We start from the raw sequence: 16,979 nt of genomic DNA, 5'->3' as shown, positions 1-16,979 counted from the left end.
CAGGAAACCTTGATCATCTTATTAATCAATGGACTATTTTACTAGGGACATGTTCAATACCACACGTGCAGTAATGTTTCAGATTAATACCGTTTACCATTATAACATGACATAAAACTTATTATGAATAATATGGATGTGACAATAAAACTATCTTTACTTATTAGCCTCTAGGGCACAAATCCAACGTAGATTTGAGTGTGAAGGATTTGAAAATCTTTGGTGTTCTTGCTTTGCATCCTTGCATAGTGTTGAGCTCTCTATTAGGATCTGTTCGAGTGAGAGACCGTGAGCTTGTTACTCTTGGAGGGTAACCTCCTAGTTGGCTTGACGGTTGTTGCTCCATCGATCTCTTCGTGGAAGATTGTGAACATGCTCGGGCTTCTCCATCGTGGAGCTTGTGAAGTGGTTTGTCAAGCTTGCTATCTCTGATGTGGAGGAAAAGCTATCCATAAGGAAAGGGCTCATGCCTTCGTGAGGGGGTATGGAGAAGAAGGTGAGCCTTCGTGGCGTTCGAGAGACCTTTTTGATGACCTGCATCTCTCCCACGTGACATACCTTACTTCATGTAAGGGAACATGTGAGTACATCTTCGTCTCCACGTGGCTCGGTTATCTCTATACCCGAGTTTACATTCCTTATGATAACCATCGAGCTTGAAGTACTTATATGTTGTGTATCTTGTGTTTATATATCATGTGCTATCTTGCTTATATATTAACTTGTTGGTGGTGCACTTAGTAGAGCCTAACTTATTTAGGTTTCGTGTTTGTGAAATAAATGTTAGTTTAGTTTCACATCCTTACAAACTAAATCCGTAATTATCTTTACAAAGCTTATTCATCAACCCCTATGGAGGCAACTTGAGGAAGGTTACCACTGCTTGGCCGTGGTGCCGTGATGTTGTGCAAAATATGCAATTGGGAAGCCCCAAGAGGAAGGTATGATGAGCAAAGCAGCAAGTTTTCTCTCGGTAAGAAACCAAGATTTAATCGACCAGTAGGAGAAATAAATCACTTCTGAAGGTGTTGCTGACTGACTTTGGCAGGGTGCACTACCGGTGTCAGCAACAACGTGGAACGTGCACACAACACAACCAAACTACTTTGCCCCAACTTACAGTGAGGTTGTCAATCTCACTGGTTTTGCTGAAAATAAAGGATTAGACGTATAGTGTGGAAAAAGATATTTGTTTGCAGTGAAATAAAGAGAACAATGCTTTGCAGTAGATTGTTTTATCAGTGTAAAAAAATGACCGAGATCCACAGTTCACTAGAGGTGTCTCTCCATAAAGATAAATAACATGCTGGGTAAACAAAATACAGCTGGGCAATTGGCGGAATAAAGACCATACATGACAAGATGATTACTATGAGATTCATTTGGAAATTACAAAAAGATTCATAGACCGTAATCCAACTGCATCTATGACTAATAATCCACCCTCAGGATATCATCCGAACAACTTTGGTTACTAAGTTGCAAGTAACAGATTATTGCATTAAGTAAAGTGTGTAAGTAAACAATAGAATTATCCTTGGATAAAGCATTGTTGTTTTCTCCATAGTAGCAACAACACATCTACAACCTTAGGAGTTATTGTCACTCTCCCAGATTACTAGAGGCATGAACCCACTATCGAGCATAAATACTCCCTCTTGGAGTAACAAACACATACTTGGCCAGAGCATCTACTAGCAACGGAGAGCATGCAAGATAAAAAATAACCTATAAACAGGTCTATAATCAACTCAACCATAGTATTTAATATTCATCGGATCCCAGCAAACAGAACATGTAGCATTACATAAAGATGATCTTAATCATGATAGGCAGCTCACAAGATCTAAACATGAAGCATATGGAGGAGAAGACAACCATCTAGCTAATGCTATGGATCCGTAGTCCAGAGATGAACTACTCACACATCACTTCGGAGGTGTGCATGGTGATGAAGAAGCCTCTGGTGATGATCTTCCTCTCCGGCAGGGTGCTGGGAAGAGCTTCAGAACCCTCCCAAACTAGGGTCGATGATGGCGGCGACTACGAAACTTTTCGTGGATGGAGGCTTGGGTGTTTAGGTTTTTCCCAAGGATGTGAATTTATAGGCGAAAGGGCGATGTCGGTGGGTGCCCGAGGGGCCACACCACCCCTAGGCGCGGCCAGGGGGGCCGCGCCTAGGCATGGTGTGGCCGCCTCCTGGCTCTTCTCCGTCTCCCCTTTGAACTATGTCTTCGTGACAACAAAATAGGAATTTCGGCTTTTGTTTCGTCCAATTCCAAGAATATTTGCAGAATAACTTTTCTGAAATACAAAAGCAGCAGAAAACAGGAACTGACACTATGACATCTTGTTAATAGGTTAGTTATAGAAAATACATAAAAATGCCACAAAATGTACAAAAAACATATAGAAATTGGTGTAAAACAAGCATGGAGCATCAAAAATTATAGATGCGTTTGGAACGTATCATGCCGCCGACTAACCCGCCTACAGCCACGTCCACGGAAGCTGCCCGTGTGAAGTCACCGTCGCCGCAACCCTTAGAAAATGGGACATTTGATGATTTGGCACACTTGACCACTACATATCAGTGATATAGAGCGTGCGTGACAAATAATCAAATTGCAAAGCAAAATAAGGCAAATTGTCGAAAAATGACTCAGGTTTTAAAATGATGCTCACGACTTACAAATAAATAAACAATGTCCTTTTTAATTCGTTGTAAAATATCTCCTTTTAAAGTCCCCTATATTCTGTGGTAATTTTGTAATATCCCATTATAAAAATAAATAAATAAATAAAAAGGAGGAGGAGGAAACCAATTGACATACGAGGTCCAAGTCTCCAACCCTACCCCTCACCCACCCACCTCTTCCTACCGATCGCGATTGCGCCGCAGCACGCCACCTCTCCTCACCCCCCTCCTCCTCGTCATCCTCCTCCGTCCACCGTCCCCTTCTCCCTCTCTCCAGTAACCAACCAATCCGAGTACAACTCATCGTACGCGCGCGCACTTACGCACAGATCCCATCCAGTTGTACAAAAGCGCCGCCGCCGCCCAGCGCCCACCGCTCACGTGGAAGAGAGGACAGCCACGGGGACAAGGTAAGCACGCTACTTCCTCGTCCTCGCTTAATTTCTCATCTCAAGGATTCGTCTTGCTAGATTTATGCCGCGGTTTCGTCGTCTCTGTATGCCTACATACTACTAGATAGATACGCCATGCTCTTTCTTCATCGCCATGCCCGTTCTTGGGGTTGTGCTTGCTTGCGGATTTCCGGCCGGTGATCTGGTTTCGCTGAAGCAAGAACTACGCAAAGACCCCTATCGAATTGGATTCCACACGAATCTACTGCCTGGCCAGTGGAATCTAATCGCCTTGCAGTGGACTCTAGCTACGCAGAGGATCAATGGTTGGAATTGCGAGGCAGCTTTGATTCGATTCCGCGAGATTATAAACCAAGCCAGTTGCTTTCTTGATTTAGTCCACACAGTATTAATAAGCATATCTGCTCTGAGGGCTCATATAATACTCCGTCCTCGCCATCAGCACCAGATTTTCAGATTAAAAACGATTAGCTCTGTAAAAGTTGTTTAAAATACAGTGCAAGGACATGGACGTGCGAGCGTCAATCTCGCGCAAACCGTGAGGTGTGGTAAGGGGGGAAGGGGACAGGGGAACATGCACAAGTTGCCAAGCTTCGCTTGCTTGCTTTATCACGGGAAGAGAGTGTGTGCTGAGGAGTTCGGACTTTGGAGTGCAGGACCTCTCAAATCTTGTTGTTGGGATTTTGTCCTCTCTTGCCGAAAGTGGCACGGAGATAACTGATTTGCTATAAGCTGAGTCATGTAGCAATACTTGTGTGTTTTGGTCCTCTTGCTCGTCTTATTGTAGTTTCAGTTGAATAAAGGTAATAACTGATTTCATCAACAGAATTCATGAACTGAACATCACTGTTTACGTACTAATTGCAAACGTTTTGCAGCGAACATGAGTCCTTATTTATGTTTTGAACAAAAGCAAACGATTTGTCCTTGCGTTGTATATACGATTGATTTGCTATAATCAAATGTCTTGACAATTTTCACGTTAAGTACGATGATTGCTCATACCCATTTTTCTTTTGCAGGGTTTTCTCGGCTGCATGCAACCACCTGGAATTGTCTAGTACCTAAACCCTTCATCCATTCTGGCAGATATCAAGAGTTCATACAGGTCTCGCACCTCTAAGTGGGTGTGGGTTTGCAACCATTCTGCACTCAACTTATCACTGCCTTTGGGAGTAATCCCGTCATACGTCTGGAGACTCCGTCGAGCACTGGAGGGTCTCTTTGTTGATTACGGTTAATTTGTGCCGGCAGCTGAGATGTAATTTTTTTCTTGCTGAGCCCAAGCTCTCTTCCAAGATAGTCCTGTCATTTAGCAATGTGATTGGATTGATTCTGTTTTTGGATCTGGTGTTAGCTCACTTGACACTAGTGCTGACTTATGGTTAGGTTTTTCTGCTTTTCATCCTCTACTACACAACACAAACCTAAGGTATGGAATTACCTGCTGTATTTTGACTAGTTTCCCATTGTAGTACGTGTCCGAGCTAACAACTAATCTAACCCCAAATATCCTTTTTTTTTCTTTTGTATTTCAGGAGTGCTTTCTGCTAGCAGATGAAACCATGCTCACTTCTTCAAAGAACGATTCTCGGGAACAGACAGTGAAGTTCACCGCTGGATCAAAGAGCATGAATCATATGGAAGTTGAAACAATGCTCACTTCTTCAAACAATGATTGTCGGGAACAAACAGTGAAGTTCATTGCTGGATCAAAGAGTTCGAATCATATGGAAGATGAAACCATGCTCACTGCTTCAAAGAACGATTCTTGGGAACAAACAGTGAAGTTCACCTCTGGATCAAAGAGCCCGAACCAGATGGAAGATGAAACCATGCTCACTGCTTCAAAGAATGATTCTCGGGAACAAACAGTGAAGTTCACCACTGGATCAAAGAGCCCGAATCAGATGACAGATGAAAATAACAATTCAGCTGCTAGTGTGCAGTATGATATAAACTCATTGTCTCATCAAGAATGCTGGAGATCTGAGGACTGGAATAGACATGCATCCTCTGATGATGATAAGGAGGAGAAGGTTGGGCTCATGCAGAAGAGCCAGTCTCTTGGAAACATGCTTCAGAAGGATTCTGATCATCATGGTAGTGATGGTAGTGAGTGCCATAGTATAGACCAGGATCACAGATGTCATTGCTCTAGTTTCAAGAGCGATACAGATGCTGGTGAATCTACTAAGTTGGTCAGCAAGAACAATGAGAATATTTTCGATGCCTCATCTGACTTGATGAGTCATGGTGTTTATGAACCTTCAGTTGACCATGCTGTTGACTCTGACATGCATCACATGTCTTATGACCAAAGCAAATTTCCAAGATCACAGTCTGCCATATTCCAGAACAATTCCAATAGTGATGTAGAAGGTTCTGTTGATTCTGAGAGACTTGGCCCCCGTTGCAGATCTTTCGAGGATTTATGTTCAATGGATGGTGAAAAGGCAGATTACTTGAGTGGTGATGAAACAAACCGCTCTAAATCAAATATGGATGTGCTCTGCGGTGGGCCTTCTTCTCCACATATATTTGAAACATTAGACTTGGAAGATGGCTCAGGAGGTCGCTCTGATGCCGCTGAAGGTGGGCAACGGTCCTCTGCAAGTTTAGATGAAAATTTTGTCAGGGATGGGATGCCAAGTCATGAATACTGGGATGGTAAAAATATCACTGCTGACAACTCAACTGATCCAGTTTCCCCCTACTTTCCCGATTCAGAGCATTGCTGCCACCATTCTGGCAAGGATGATGTCGTCAATGGAGCCACAGATGAAGAGAGGGAAAATAAGCTGTGGAATAGAGATAGCACTCTCTACCACATGTCACTTGGCATTGACATGCCTAATTTGAAGAATCTGTCTGACTCCAAGGGTATTAGTGAGGAAGCTGAACACGGTGGAACTGGAATGAATGGCGATCAACATTTGGACGCAAATGAACTTTCTCCTAGAACTTATAGCATTAAAAGGATCGAAGATTGGATCAGTCAAATTGATATTGAGAGTGAAGTCATTGTGGAGGAGCAGGGAGAAAGTTCAAGTTCTGCATCAGCCAAATATAGCGAGTCGGTCACCGGCGTTTCTTCTGTGCGCCCTAATGCTAAAAGTCATCTTGGCATGGAGATAGCTTACACTTATATTTCAAAACTTACTCCTGTTTCTTCATCTGCACAATTGGCAAACCTTGGTTTGGTTGCAATCCCAAGACTCAGCGCGTTCTCAGGCCTACGACTATTGAACCTATCTGGAAACTCAATTGGTGAGATTTCTTCCATAATTCAGCATAATTAGTTATAGTTATTATTTGAGTATTTATCTGTTTCAGGAGAGAATGCCATCAAATTCTCTAACATCTAGGGCTTTCTGTGCAGTGCGAATAACTACAGGAGCACTTCCGAAAGGTCTTCACATGTTAAGCCTGTCCAAGAATAATATCTCAGTTATCGAAGGCCTTAGAGAACTAACACGCTTACGCTTGCTGGACATCAGCTATAATAGGATCTCCAGAATTGGCCATGGTATGGATTTCGACAGCTTTTACTTTCTTCTTACCATGTATGCTTAGTTTATGTAGAACTGAGCACTGCATCAATAGCATTATGCTCTGTAGTCCTTGATGCATTGAATTTTTTGTACGGGATATATATTGTTTTGAAAAACAAATCACTCACCGAGTTATGTTTTGGGACATTTTTCAGGTTTGGCTTCCTGTTCGTCTCTGAAGGAGTTATATCTGGCTGGTAACAAGATCAGTGAGGTAGATGGTCTTCACCGCCTTCTGAAGCTAAAGGTTCTGGACTTGCGCCACAACAAGATCTCTACATCCAAGGGTCTTGGCCAGCTGGCTGCAAACTACAATTCTCTCGAAGCTATCAACCTGGATGGCAACCCAGCACAGAAAAATGTAGGTGACCAGCACCTGAAGAAGTATCTGTTAGGTCTCTTGCCAAACCTTGCTGTGTACAACAAGCAGCCTGTAAGAGCAACTGGCTCAAAGGAGGTCTCAGACCGTCACTCTCGCAAGATCTCTTCTTCCCATCGTTCCGACCGCAGTTCCAGGTCGGACCGTAAATCTTCCAGGTTGGTGTCGGGCGCATCTTCACGGCATGCCCGTTCTGCACATACTTCAGGCCATTTGGTGAAGCAGCCGAGGTCCTGGAACATGCCAACGGCAGTGCTGGGCTCTAGACCAGTGGAATATGTGGGCGCTGGGGAACAGGTGAAGCAAATTCAGATCGAGGAGAAGTCGCAGTGAGATCATTCAAGCACAGCCGTTGAACAAAAGCCTTTTGGACAATGATATTCCAAGTTTTCCTGTTTTAAGTTTGTAAAATAATAATGGCTCAAAACAGTATGGTCAAGAGCGCTTTCCATATGCTGCTAAAGACATTGGGGCTTTTTGCATAGTAGTGTTTTTTGAATAAATTCATTTGGGTGATGTAAGCTTTGATGTGGAACGGACACAAGTACTCTGGGAATTGATTTGGTTCCTTCAGTCTTAAGTTTTTGAATGTTTTTGTCTAGTACGTTTGGCTTGTTTCTGCAAGCTGAAACCTAAAGGTCTTGTTTGGTAGTAGTGTATCTCAAAAATCCTAGAAACCCCAAATTAATAGGTCATTTGGCACGCCAGTGTTGGACCAGCCAAAATCTGTCCAGTACCCTGATGGGTGCTTTCTTGGACTTGAGGTCGAAAGAGAACTACCCTGATCGGTGTTTTCTTGGAATTGAGGTGGAAAGAGACTACTAGGTGAAAGCAGGGTTTTTTTTAACGAGAATCATAAGCTTTATTGGTTAATCAGCTGCCGCGGCGCGGTGGTGCTGCAATGAGTGGAAGGCGGGGCGGGGGTGCTTCCGGCAGCTGTGGGGAGATCTGGGCTGCATTAGAGGGTGTTGAGTGAACAGGCGAGGTGGTTCGACCACCGGTTCATCCAGTTCGAAGGTGACAAAAAAATATTATTTTAATTAAAATGTAAGCAAATTTTGGAAAAATTGACATAAAAGGTATATATAAAGTATATTTCAATATATAATCATAAAACGTGGTGAGTCCAAGTGGTATTGTGCATCGTGTGGTGCTATATTTTTTCCTAGCTAAAGGTCACGAGTTTAACTCCACTTGGGGCATATTTTTCCCTAGGTTTTTTTGCTGTTTGTACCACTACCTCTTTAAAACTGGTGAGCTCGTCGGTTCAGGTTTTCTCTGGTCGAAGCACCGAACCAATCCGGCTTTTTAAAATTATACGTGGAGGGGGTTAAAAAAAAGCTATACATGGAGGAGAGATAAGTAGCAAGGAAAAGGTGGAGAAGCATGAACCGATGTGGACCACATATATTCTAGTATTTTTTAAACATGAAAAAAACACGTATCAGGATGTTGATCCGGAGGATCGGAAGCCCGAATATTCCGGAGTTTTTTTTTTAAGAATAGTAGTTCTATTGATCAAACGGTATTTACAATCCATAAACAGGATACTACACTCCTATTAGTGCTTGAGTGTAGTCAATACACATAGTATGTGCACAAGAATGGGCTGCCTCAAGAACCAACCCTAGGTGGTTAGTTGTACCCCTAGCCCACATAGTTCGAACTCTAGGTTTGATATCTTTGTGTCTCATAAAGGCGAAATATTCATTCAGTTGGGGCGACATTCCGTCGATAGCGCGGTGCTTGTAGTGACATCGTCAATTTTAAGATCCAATCCACCGGCTCAGTCTTCCGAAGGTGCTAATAGGGATAGGGTGTGCGTGTATGCGTTTATAAGGGTGAGTGTATGTGCGTTATACACTGGAAATGATCGAGCTTCCAATGCCAGATTTTGTCAGATACTTGTGGCCTTGTGGGGATTATCCCCTATGATAATACACTTGTACACTTGTGCCTAAAGTAGTTTTATGAATGTGCACTTTCCCTTAGCTGTCTTGCAAGGCTTGGGTTGTTTCATACCGTCTACTTAAATTCAGGTTCGGGAATCCTTTTGCATCACTGTCTTGGCAAGGCCTGTGTACAGAATTAGGCACTTGATTCTTCTTGATCCAGATAGGCAGGTGTGATAATCATAATAATAGCCATTGATTACATCTTAATTAGTGCAAGAATCGGCGAAACACAAACACACAATCGACCACCTAGGCATCTACGGTTGGATACACACAGAGCAGCGAGGGAAAAGAAATTAATGTACACGACGGTGAGAATGCAGTCTATGCGGTGGCCTTGCCATTGGTGGCGCCGACGTGGACGTCGTGGTCTCCGATGAATCTGTTCCAGAACCAGTGTCCCTTCCAGACGAGCACCATCTCCTCGATGGGCACCCCCTTGGTCTCCGGCAGGAAGAGGGCGATGAAGACGGTCATGATGACGACCCATCCGGCGAAGAAGTAGAAGAGTCCGAACTTGAGGTGGCAGAGCATGGTGAGGAAGGCCTGCGCGATGACGAAGGTGAAGAGCATGTTGACGGAGACGTTGATGCTCTGCCCCGCCGGCCTGATCTCCAGCGGGAAGATCTCGCTGGGCACCAGCCAGCCGAGGGGACCCCACGACCAGGCGAAGCCGGCGACGTAGACGCAGATGAAGAGCACCACCGCCGCCGCGTAGCCCTTGGGCATGTCCCCGACGCCGCTGGTCCCGAACTTGACGGCGATGAGGGTGCCCACCACCAGCTGGCTCACCAGCATCTGCATGCCGCCCTGCAGGAACAGCTTCCGTCGGCCCAGCTTGTCGACGGTGAACACCGACACGAGTGTGGCGAAGACGTTGACGAGGCCCGTGATGACGGCGGACATGAGCGACGCGTCACCCTTGAAGCCCAGCGTCTCGAACAGGACGGGCGCGTAGAACATGATGACGTTGATCCCCGTGAGCTGCTGGAAGAAGGGGATCATGATCGCCATGGTGAGCTGCGGGCGGTACTTGCGGTCCAGGATGTTGCGCCAGGGGTGCTGCACCAGCTTGGACTCCTCGCTGGCCACCACCAGGTCGGCGTACTCCTCGCTGATGTCCACGTCGTTGCCGCGGATGCGGTTGAGCATGCGGCGCGCCGCCTCCGGGTGGCCGCGCTCGATGAGGGAGTTGGGGGTGTCGGGGAGGAAGAGGGAGCCGATAGTGATGATCCCTGCCGGCACCGCGGCAAGGGCAAGGCTGATGCGCCACCCGTACCCGGCCTTGATCTTGTTGGTGCCGTAGTTGATGAGCGCCGCCGCCAGGATGCCGATGGTGATCATGAGCTGGAACCCGATGTTGAGCATGCCCCGGAGACGCGCCGGCGCCATCTCCGACAGGTACACCGGCACAGACTGCATCAGCAAAACATCCAGACCAGTTCGTCAGTACCGAAATTACGTTCAAATTTGAAACGTGAAATTTCACTATGTGGCCAGGAAAACAGCCAAGTGTACAGAACTAGCAAATCCCTATTTTATTACGTTGGTCTTTGTATAAGTTAAGTTGCAGTTTCTTCAGCGATCAGAAAACGAGATATTTTCTTCTGTCAAAGATTATATTTGTGTAAAATAAACAGCTGTTTTGATTTTGCGTGAGCTAGGCATTAGTTGGCTGATCCCGCGCAACTAAGCAGTTTCTTCAGCGATCAGAAAAGAAGATATTTTCTTCTGTCAAAGATTATAGTTGTGTAAAATAAGCAGCTGTTTTGATTTCCGTGTTACGCGTGAGGCTCCAACATTTGTGTCCAGCTCATTGAACATTACAGAATCATGTTTGCAACATTGGAGAAAACTTACTCCGGCATGCATCTAGAGAGTATGTTGTACTAGCATTTTGCTTGTGTTTAGACAACAAAAGAGTATAAAGACTTGTGGCATTTAGGCTGGTGCCAACGCGGGCGCTAGGAGGGGCGCTACCGCCGCGACGGGGCGATAGCGAGGCGAGAGCGGGGCGAGATGGTAGCGTCGGGCGGTGGCGCGGGCGCCCGGCGTTAGGGCGCGGTACCACCCGCCTATAGCCCACGTTGGAGGCAAGAGCGGGGCGAGAGGGAGGCGATAGCGGTGCTAGTGGGGGCGGTAGGGAGGCGGTAGGGAGGAGAGAGAAGTGAGAGCTGACACTATAGCTCGTGCACTGGCACCGTGGGGTGAGAGCGAGGTGAGAGTGGGGTGAGAGTGAGGGAAAAGCTGACGTGGCGAGGCTATAGTGGGGTGATGCATTGACACCAGCCTTAGAAATGAAACGTAGTTGTGGGCCGTCTCTCTCTCATGTGGTGATATTATTGCTAGCGTTTGCCTCGCGTCCTCTCTCTCATGTCTCCAAAATAGTTCCTCTCTCGTGTCTTGCAAAAAGTGTGTACTGACGTGAGATCCTACTACTAAAATATCACGAGTACTTATATTAGCCTATTTCAAAATGTGTGTACTGACGTGAATACCCTTCCTTCACCCAAAAAACATATTTCTATTTGCTAAAATATTTCAATAAAAGAATCGCTTGTAAATCTCGACAATGTATGTGTGTAAAATCAGTATTTTTTATGGTCGATGTAAAATGACAAAACATTTCTCACAAAAAAGCTTATTTTTAGCACTAAATTTTATCTTTTTTACACAACCCAAACGATATGCCGATTTTTCATGGAAAGACTTTATGCGCTCGTAGCATGTGAAGATGTACACTTAAATGTATTGTTTCAATTTTTTAACATTTTAAAATGTATCAAAGATGTATTTCAAAATAAAGGGACCATATAAACCCAGAAGCCAAAACATCACTCCCCTATATTACTTGCTATATATGCGTTGCTTTCTTGCTTGCTTCGTCAGCAGATGACTTGCTCTGAAAGCGATGCCATTGATCTAGCGGAGTCAAAGTCGTTGGAGGACTCAAAGAAAGCAATGGCGCATGTGGAAATCCAACTTGCGTGTACCTAATTTCTATGAGCTAGCTGAAAAAAGTTAAGATACGGACATGCATCCACGAATCTCTTTCTCTTGCCGTGGGCTCCTACTTGGTAAACTATATTCTTCGTCTTTTCCTTCACTCAGCCCGTGTGAGTACTCATATCGACATTGCTGGAGGCATTATGTGATGTGCATGCAGGCCTAGCTGTGAAATAATCGCATGACAGCCCGTGATATGCATTCAGGTTGTGGGGGTTTGCTCAAAAAAAAAAAAAAAACTCATGCCCGGGATTATGCCTTTTTAGCTGGGCGCTAAGGTTTAATTAGTTTCACATGCTTGAACAGTTTCTCTACGATTGATCTACGAAAAAAAGAAAGCCCTTTTGCACGTGAAGTTCGGATGGAGTACTTGCAAGACTTAAGAGCATCTCCACTCGTCCCCCCGACGAGGCCCCCGAGCGACGTTTTTTCCATCCGGACGGCGAATTTCGGCCCAGTCGCGCCCCCGGTTCCTCGTTTTCGTCCGGATTTGGCCCTTAATCCATCCGGCGAGCCCACGCCACCCCCGGCCCCCCGGGGCGCGCTCGGGGACTCCGGACGAAAGGTTTTGGCGCGAAACGTCGTGTGGACCCGCGTAGTCGGCGACTGGAAAACATAATCCTGTCGATTTTCCCTCCAATTTGATTGCATATCCCCATTCCCTCCAATTTGCTTGCATATCCCCATTCTCTCCCGCCGAAATCCCCCAATCTCCTCGTCTTCCAGCTCCAGTTCCTGGCGGCGTCTTCTCGTCCACCACCGCTCTCCTCCTCGTCTTCTCGTCCACCACAATGCCGCCGAAGGCGCCGGCGAGGAAGATGCGGGCGAAGAAGACGAAGCCGCCGGGCATGTCGAACGCCTAGTGGGCGGCGGACGAGCAACGGCGCGACGTGGAAACAAGCGCCAGGGCGGAGAGGGTGAAAAGAGCCGCCGCCAAGAGGTCGGCGGAGGCGGCCCAGGAGGAACAAGCGAGGCTGATCAGCATGGCCTATAGCGGCGGCATGTTCCCCGGCCAATGGCCGACGCAAGGTACAACAAGTTCCCCGTCTTCCTTCTCGCCTTCGCTGTACTCGCCGTCGCCGACTGCCGTGTTCCAAGAGGGCGCCTACGTCCAACCGTCCAAGCCCACACCGTCGCCGCCCGAGCTTGGCGTCGGCGGCGGCCTGTTCGAGGACACCTCGCCGGCCATGCGACGAGGGCCGCTCGCGTTCGGTGCGATGGCGGCGCCGAACGAAGAGGAGATCCACGAGATGATCACCTCCGGCACCACCGCCGCCGCTGCGAGCCCGGGATTCTTCATGACCGCCGCCGCTGCGTGCCCGGGGTTCTTCACGCAAGAGGAGACGAGGGCGACGGCAGCTGTGGCGGCGCGCAACGAGCATCGCGAGGATGTTGCCGACGGAAGCCAAGCCGTCGAAGAAGAAGGCGAGGAAGAAGAAGAGCCAACTCAAGCCGCCGCCAACCTGTCGAAGGGGAAGAAGAAGAGGAAGAAGGACTCGCCGCCTGCCGAACCGCGTATCAAATGGACGCCGAAGGAAGAGGAGTGCCTCGCCGAAGCTTGGATGACCGTGTCCACGAACGGCATAATCGGGGCCAATCAGTCGTTCGACACATATTGGCTTCGAGTGAAGCAGCGTACGAGGAGCGCAAACTCGTCGATCCCTACTTCAACAAGACGAACATGAACGTGTTCCGGGAGACAAGGCAATGGCCACCCATTGGGGGCTCATGCAGACGGCGTGCGACAAATGGCACGGCATACGGGAGGAGTGCGAGAAACGGCCGATCGGCGGCCACGACATGGAGCAAAAGGTATGCTCCGTCGACCCTGCATCACCGAGGTACATCGTCGTTAGCTGACCCGCATCGCCGTGCTCTTTTTTCCCCAGCTGCGCCGAGCTTTGGACATGTACACGGACGACACTAGCCTGCAGTTCAAGTTCCTCAACGTCTACGCCCGCCTCGAGAAGTGCGAGAAGTGGAAGGAAGTCCGCACGACCCTGTCGAAGAGCAAGACCGAGCAGTACAACCCCGACGCTCCGGCGGCAAGCGCGGCGGAAGGGCGCCCCGAACTCGGCGAAGAAGCTCAAAGAGCTCAAAAGACGGGCAATCCCGCCGACAGGATGCAGGCGTCGATCGACAAGTGCTGGGCCGACTTGAGGACGCACGCCGACGGGAGGAACGACAAGTTCGACGGCAGGTGGCGGGAGATGCTCGCCAACCAAGGCGTCCGGATCGCCCTGCTGAAGACGACGGCGGCGGCGAAGAAGAGGAACACAGACTTGGCGTTCCTCATGGGCGGCGGCGACATGGAACTGATGGACGAGGAGACGAGGAATTGGTACCAGGGCCACCGCAACGACATCCTCCGAGCCACTCCGGCCAGTCCTTCGTCGTCTCCGCCGGCTCATACCTCGTCTTCCTCACCATCTACCTCGTCGACTGCGGCTGCTTCGACGTCCACTGCCGCTGGTTCATCATCCGCCGCCGCAGCCGCTTCGGCCACGACGTGTGAGGAAACTGGTCCGTCGGACGAAGCCGTGCCGGCCGGGACTGCCGACGAGCCTGTTTCCGTGTAATTTCCCTCCGATCGCCGATCTGTGGCTGATCCTTTTGCTCCTTTTGCCGATCAACTGGCCGTACTTGTAGCGCGGGACGGCGGTTTGTTTGAATTTAAACTCTATCCGCCGAACTCCGGGTGGACGACTGGAAATACGGTACTCCCCACGCCTTAATTTCGTCCAATCCGGAGGTAGTTTCGTCCGGATTTGGGCGTGGGGAGCGCCAACGAGTGGGGATGCTCTAAGACTATGATCGATCTACAGCTTGCCGGCCGGCCCAATGAATTGATCAATTGAACCAGTGCACCAGCTGCTAAAATGAATAGTGCTTTCAACAGCTCATCCTTGCCGCCTATTCATTCAGTTCAAGATTTAATATGGTGTCCCCTTATTTCGAGCACCGACAGTATTCTGGGTTCTAAATTGAGTGAATTAATGATAGTACAATTGAGTCCAGAACTCCAGATCGCAGCTAGTAGCTAATAGTGACTAGTGAGACGAGCAGGAACATGAGAAGAAGTGGCCATGGAGACAAGTAGTCTGCTGCTGCTTGGATAAGCAAAACAACAAGGCAGTCAACCTCTGGGAAGTAAGCATCGTCTATGGACAGCTTGGACTTCGGGGGAGCTAATAGTAGTAGCATATAATATCATCCGCCAAATAAACTAGCCTACCAGCTTGGACTTGGCACATGCATATGCATATGCTAGTTGGTAGTTGCTGCTCATACAAATTTTCTAGATAGAGACATGGTATTTGTTCATGCGCCTAAAGAATATCATGTTAATCCTTATTTTCAGTCTGAACCTCGTCATCTCTTTTGAAAACTCAGCCGTTGATGTTGATAGCAATGATGGGATATATTTGGACACGCATCATCATTGACGAAATCGCTCTGCTAACAATATACTATTTTGTCGATATTAGTTAATCAGTATTCCTCTGTCCCATTGGATGGCTCGACACTTGATAGCTTTAATCTTTTTTAAACTTATTTTCGTTCGTTCCATTTTGCTAGCACATGTAAATTTGCTTGCAGCTATCGTGATCGTGGGTGCGTGGTTGTCAAACCAAACGAGACAGGTCGACAGAGTGGCATCTACGCATAGCAATCGGTTTACTTATAAACTGACGACATAACTAATTATTACCTGATTGGCGAATCCGACGCCGACGCCGAGGAGGATACGGCCGATGATGAGCATGGCGATGTCCTGGGCTGCGCCGTTGAGCGCGGCGCCGACGAGGAAGGTGAACCCTCCGGCGAACATGGACCACTTACGGCCCACGACGCGGGTGACGGTGGCGGCGAAGAAGGAGGAGACGAGCGCCGCGAGGTAGAGGGAGGAGGTGAAGGTCTGGAGCAGCTGGTTGTCGTACTTGCAGTACTGGTTAGTCGAGTTCGAGCCCTGCTTCTTCCGGTACACCTCCGGGAAGAACTTCTCCAGGAAAGGGTTCATGGACGTAACACCGCCTGTTAATGGTTTACAGTAATGATGTTAGTAATTTTTTGAAGAGATCGTAAAGGTGATTATACATGGACTACTTAATCATATGGGAGATGGACGTACCCGAGATACCGATGTCATATCCGAAGATGAGACCGCCGGTGGCGGCCACGACGCAGGTGAAGAAGACAAAGAGGGTGAGCCTGCCGGGGTAGTCCTTCCCGCCGGTGCTCACGACGGCGCCGCCGGCCATGGTCGACTCAGAGAAGTACTACAAGAGATGTATGTATGCCCAAAATAAGCTACTGAACGTTTGGTACACGAATGTGGTGAGAGCCTGAGAGGAGATGGGGTGGTGAAGCTGCTTATATAGAACCAGAACGGACTAACAGAGGCAGGCAGGCAGCTGCGTTTCTTTGAGTAATAGCCAACAGCTAGTTTGCGCTGTGCGTGTGGTTTGCAAGCAAGCAGGTCAACTGCCGAGGTGGTGGTCAAATTTAGCCCAAATATGTCTGAATGCTGCGTTGGATGGTTTATCTTAATCCGGCTGGCCGGCCGTTGTGCGGCTGTCAAGTTGATTGCTATGGTTTTGACTTGCTTGATTCGGTTTCCAGCACCGTTGGGGCTGTTTCACATGCGTATACACTCATGGATTGCAGATATATATGCATGATACGATTCATCCCCAATTAAGAGCTGATCAAGTAGTGCACAAGTTGTTGATGATCTTTCGAAAATATGTTGTTGATGATGGAATAACTAACTTATAATTGTTTAAATTGGTGCAACTTCTCCAAAGAATCGGCCGAATTAATTGCAATCTGAAACAAATCAGAAATACTACTATATTCATATAGATTCTGGAGATTGTTCACATGTCACATCCCCAATACAATATATGCTTGCATACATATACATGATGGATGGATGACAGCTGAACAGCTAGATTTGGATACCTGGTAAAG

General features: G+C 47.6%; 2 protein-coding genes across 2 annotated transcripts; one reads left to right on the top strand and one right to left on the bottom strand.

The window, feature by feature from the left end:
- The first annotated feature begins 2,859 nt into the window (after nucleotides 1–2,859).
- Nucleotides 2,860–7,624, top strand: LOC127334126 (uncharacterized). The gene is made up of 5 exons (XM_051360542.1): nucleotides 2,860–3,108; nucleotides 4,134–4,543; nucleotides 4,650–6,381; nucleotides 6,494–6,640; nucleotides 6,821–7,624. Exons 2-5 carry the CDS (start codon nucleotides 4,493–4,495, stop codon nucleotides 7,375–7,377), a joined length of 2,487 nt encoding a protein of 828 aa, XP_051216502.1. The 5' UTR covers nucleotides 2,860–3,108; nucleotides 4,134–4,492; the 3' UTR covers nucleotides 7,378–7,624.
- Nucleotides 7,625–9,173: 1,549 nt separating this feature from the next.
- LOC127334125 (sugar transport protein MST3) lies at nucleotides 9,174–16,408 on the bottom strand. The gene is made up of 3 exons (XM_051360541.2): nucleotides 16,138–16,408; nucleotides 15,718–16,040; nucleotides 9,174–10,415 (listed from the first exon to the last, which is right to left on the bottom strand). The coding sequence occupies exons 1-3, from the start codon at nucleotides 16,265–16,267 to the stop codon at nucleotides 9,324–9,326; spliced, it is 1,545 nt and encodes a 514-aa protein (XP_051216501.1). The 5' UTR covers nucleotides 16,268–16,408; the 3' UTR covers nucleotides 9,174–9,323.
- Nucleotides 16,409–16,979: the final 571 nt, after the last annotated feature.

This window comes from Lolium perenne, chromosome 2, assembly GCF_019359855.2.
Source record: "Lolium perenne isolate Kyuss_39 chromosome 2, Kyuss_2.0, whole genome shotgun sequence".
NCBI lineage: Eukaryota > Viridiplantae > Streptophyta > Magnoliopsida > Poales > Poaceae > Lolium > Lolium perenne.
The sequence above is the reverse complement of the archived record's forward strand: the minus strand, read 5'-3'. Positions and strand labels throughout refer to the sequence as shown.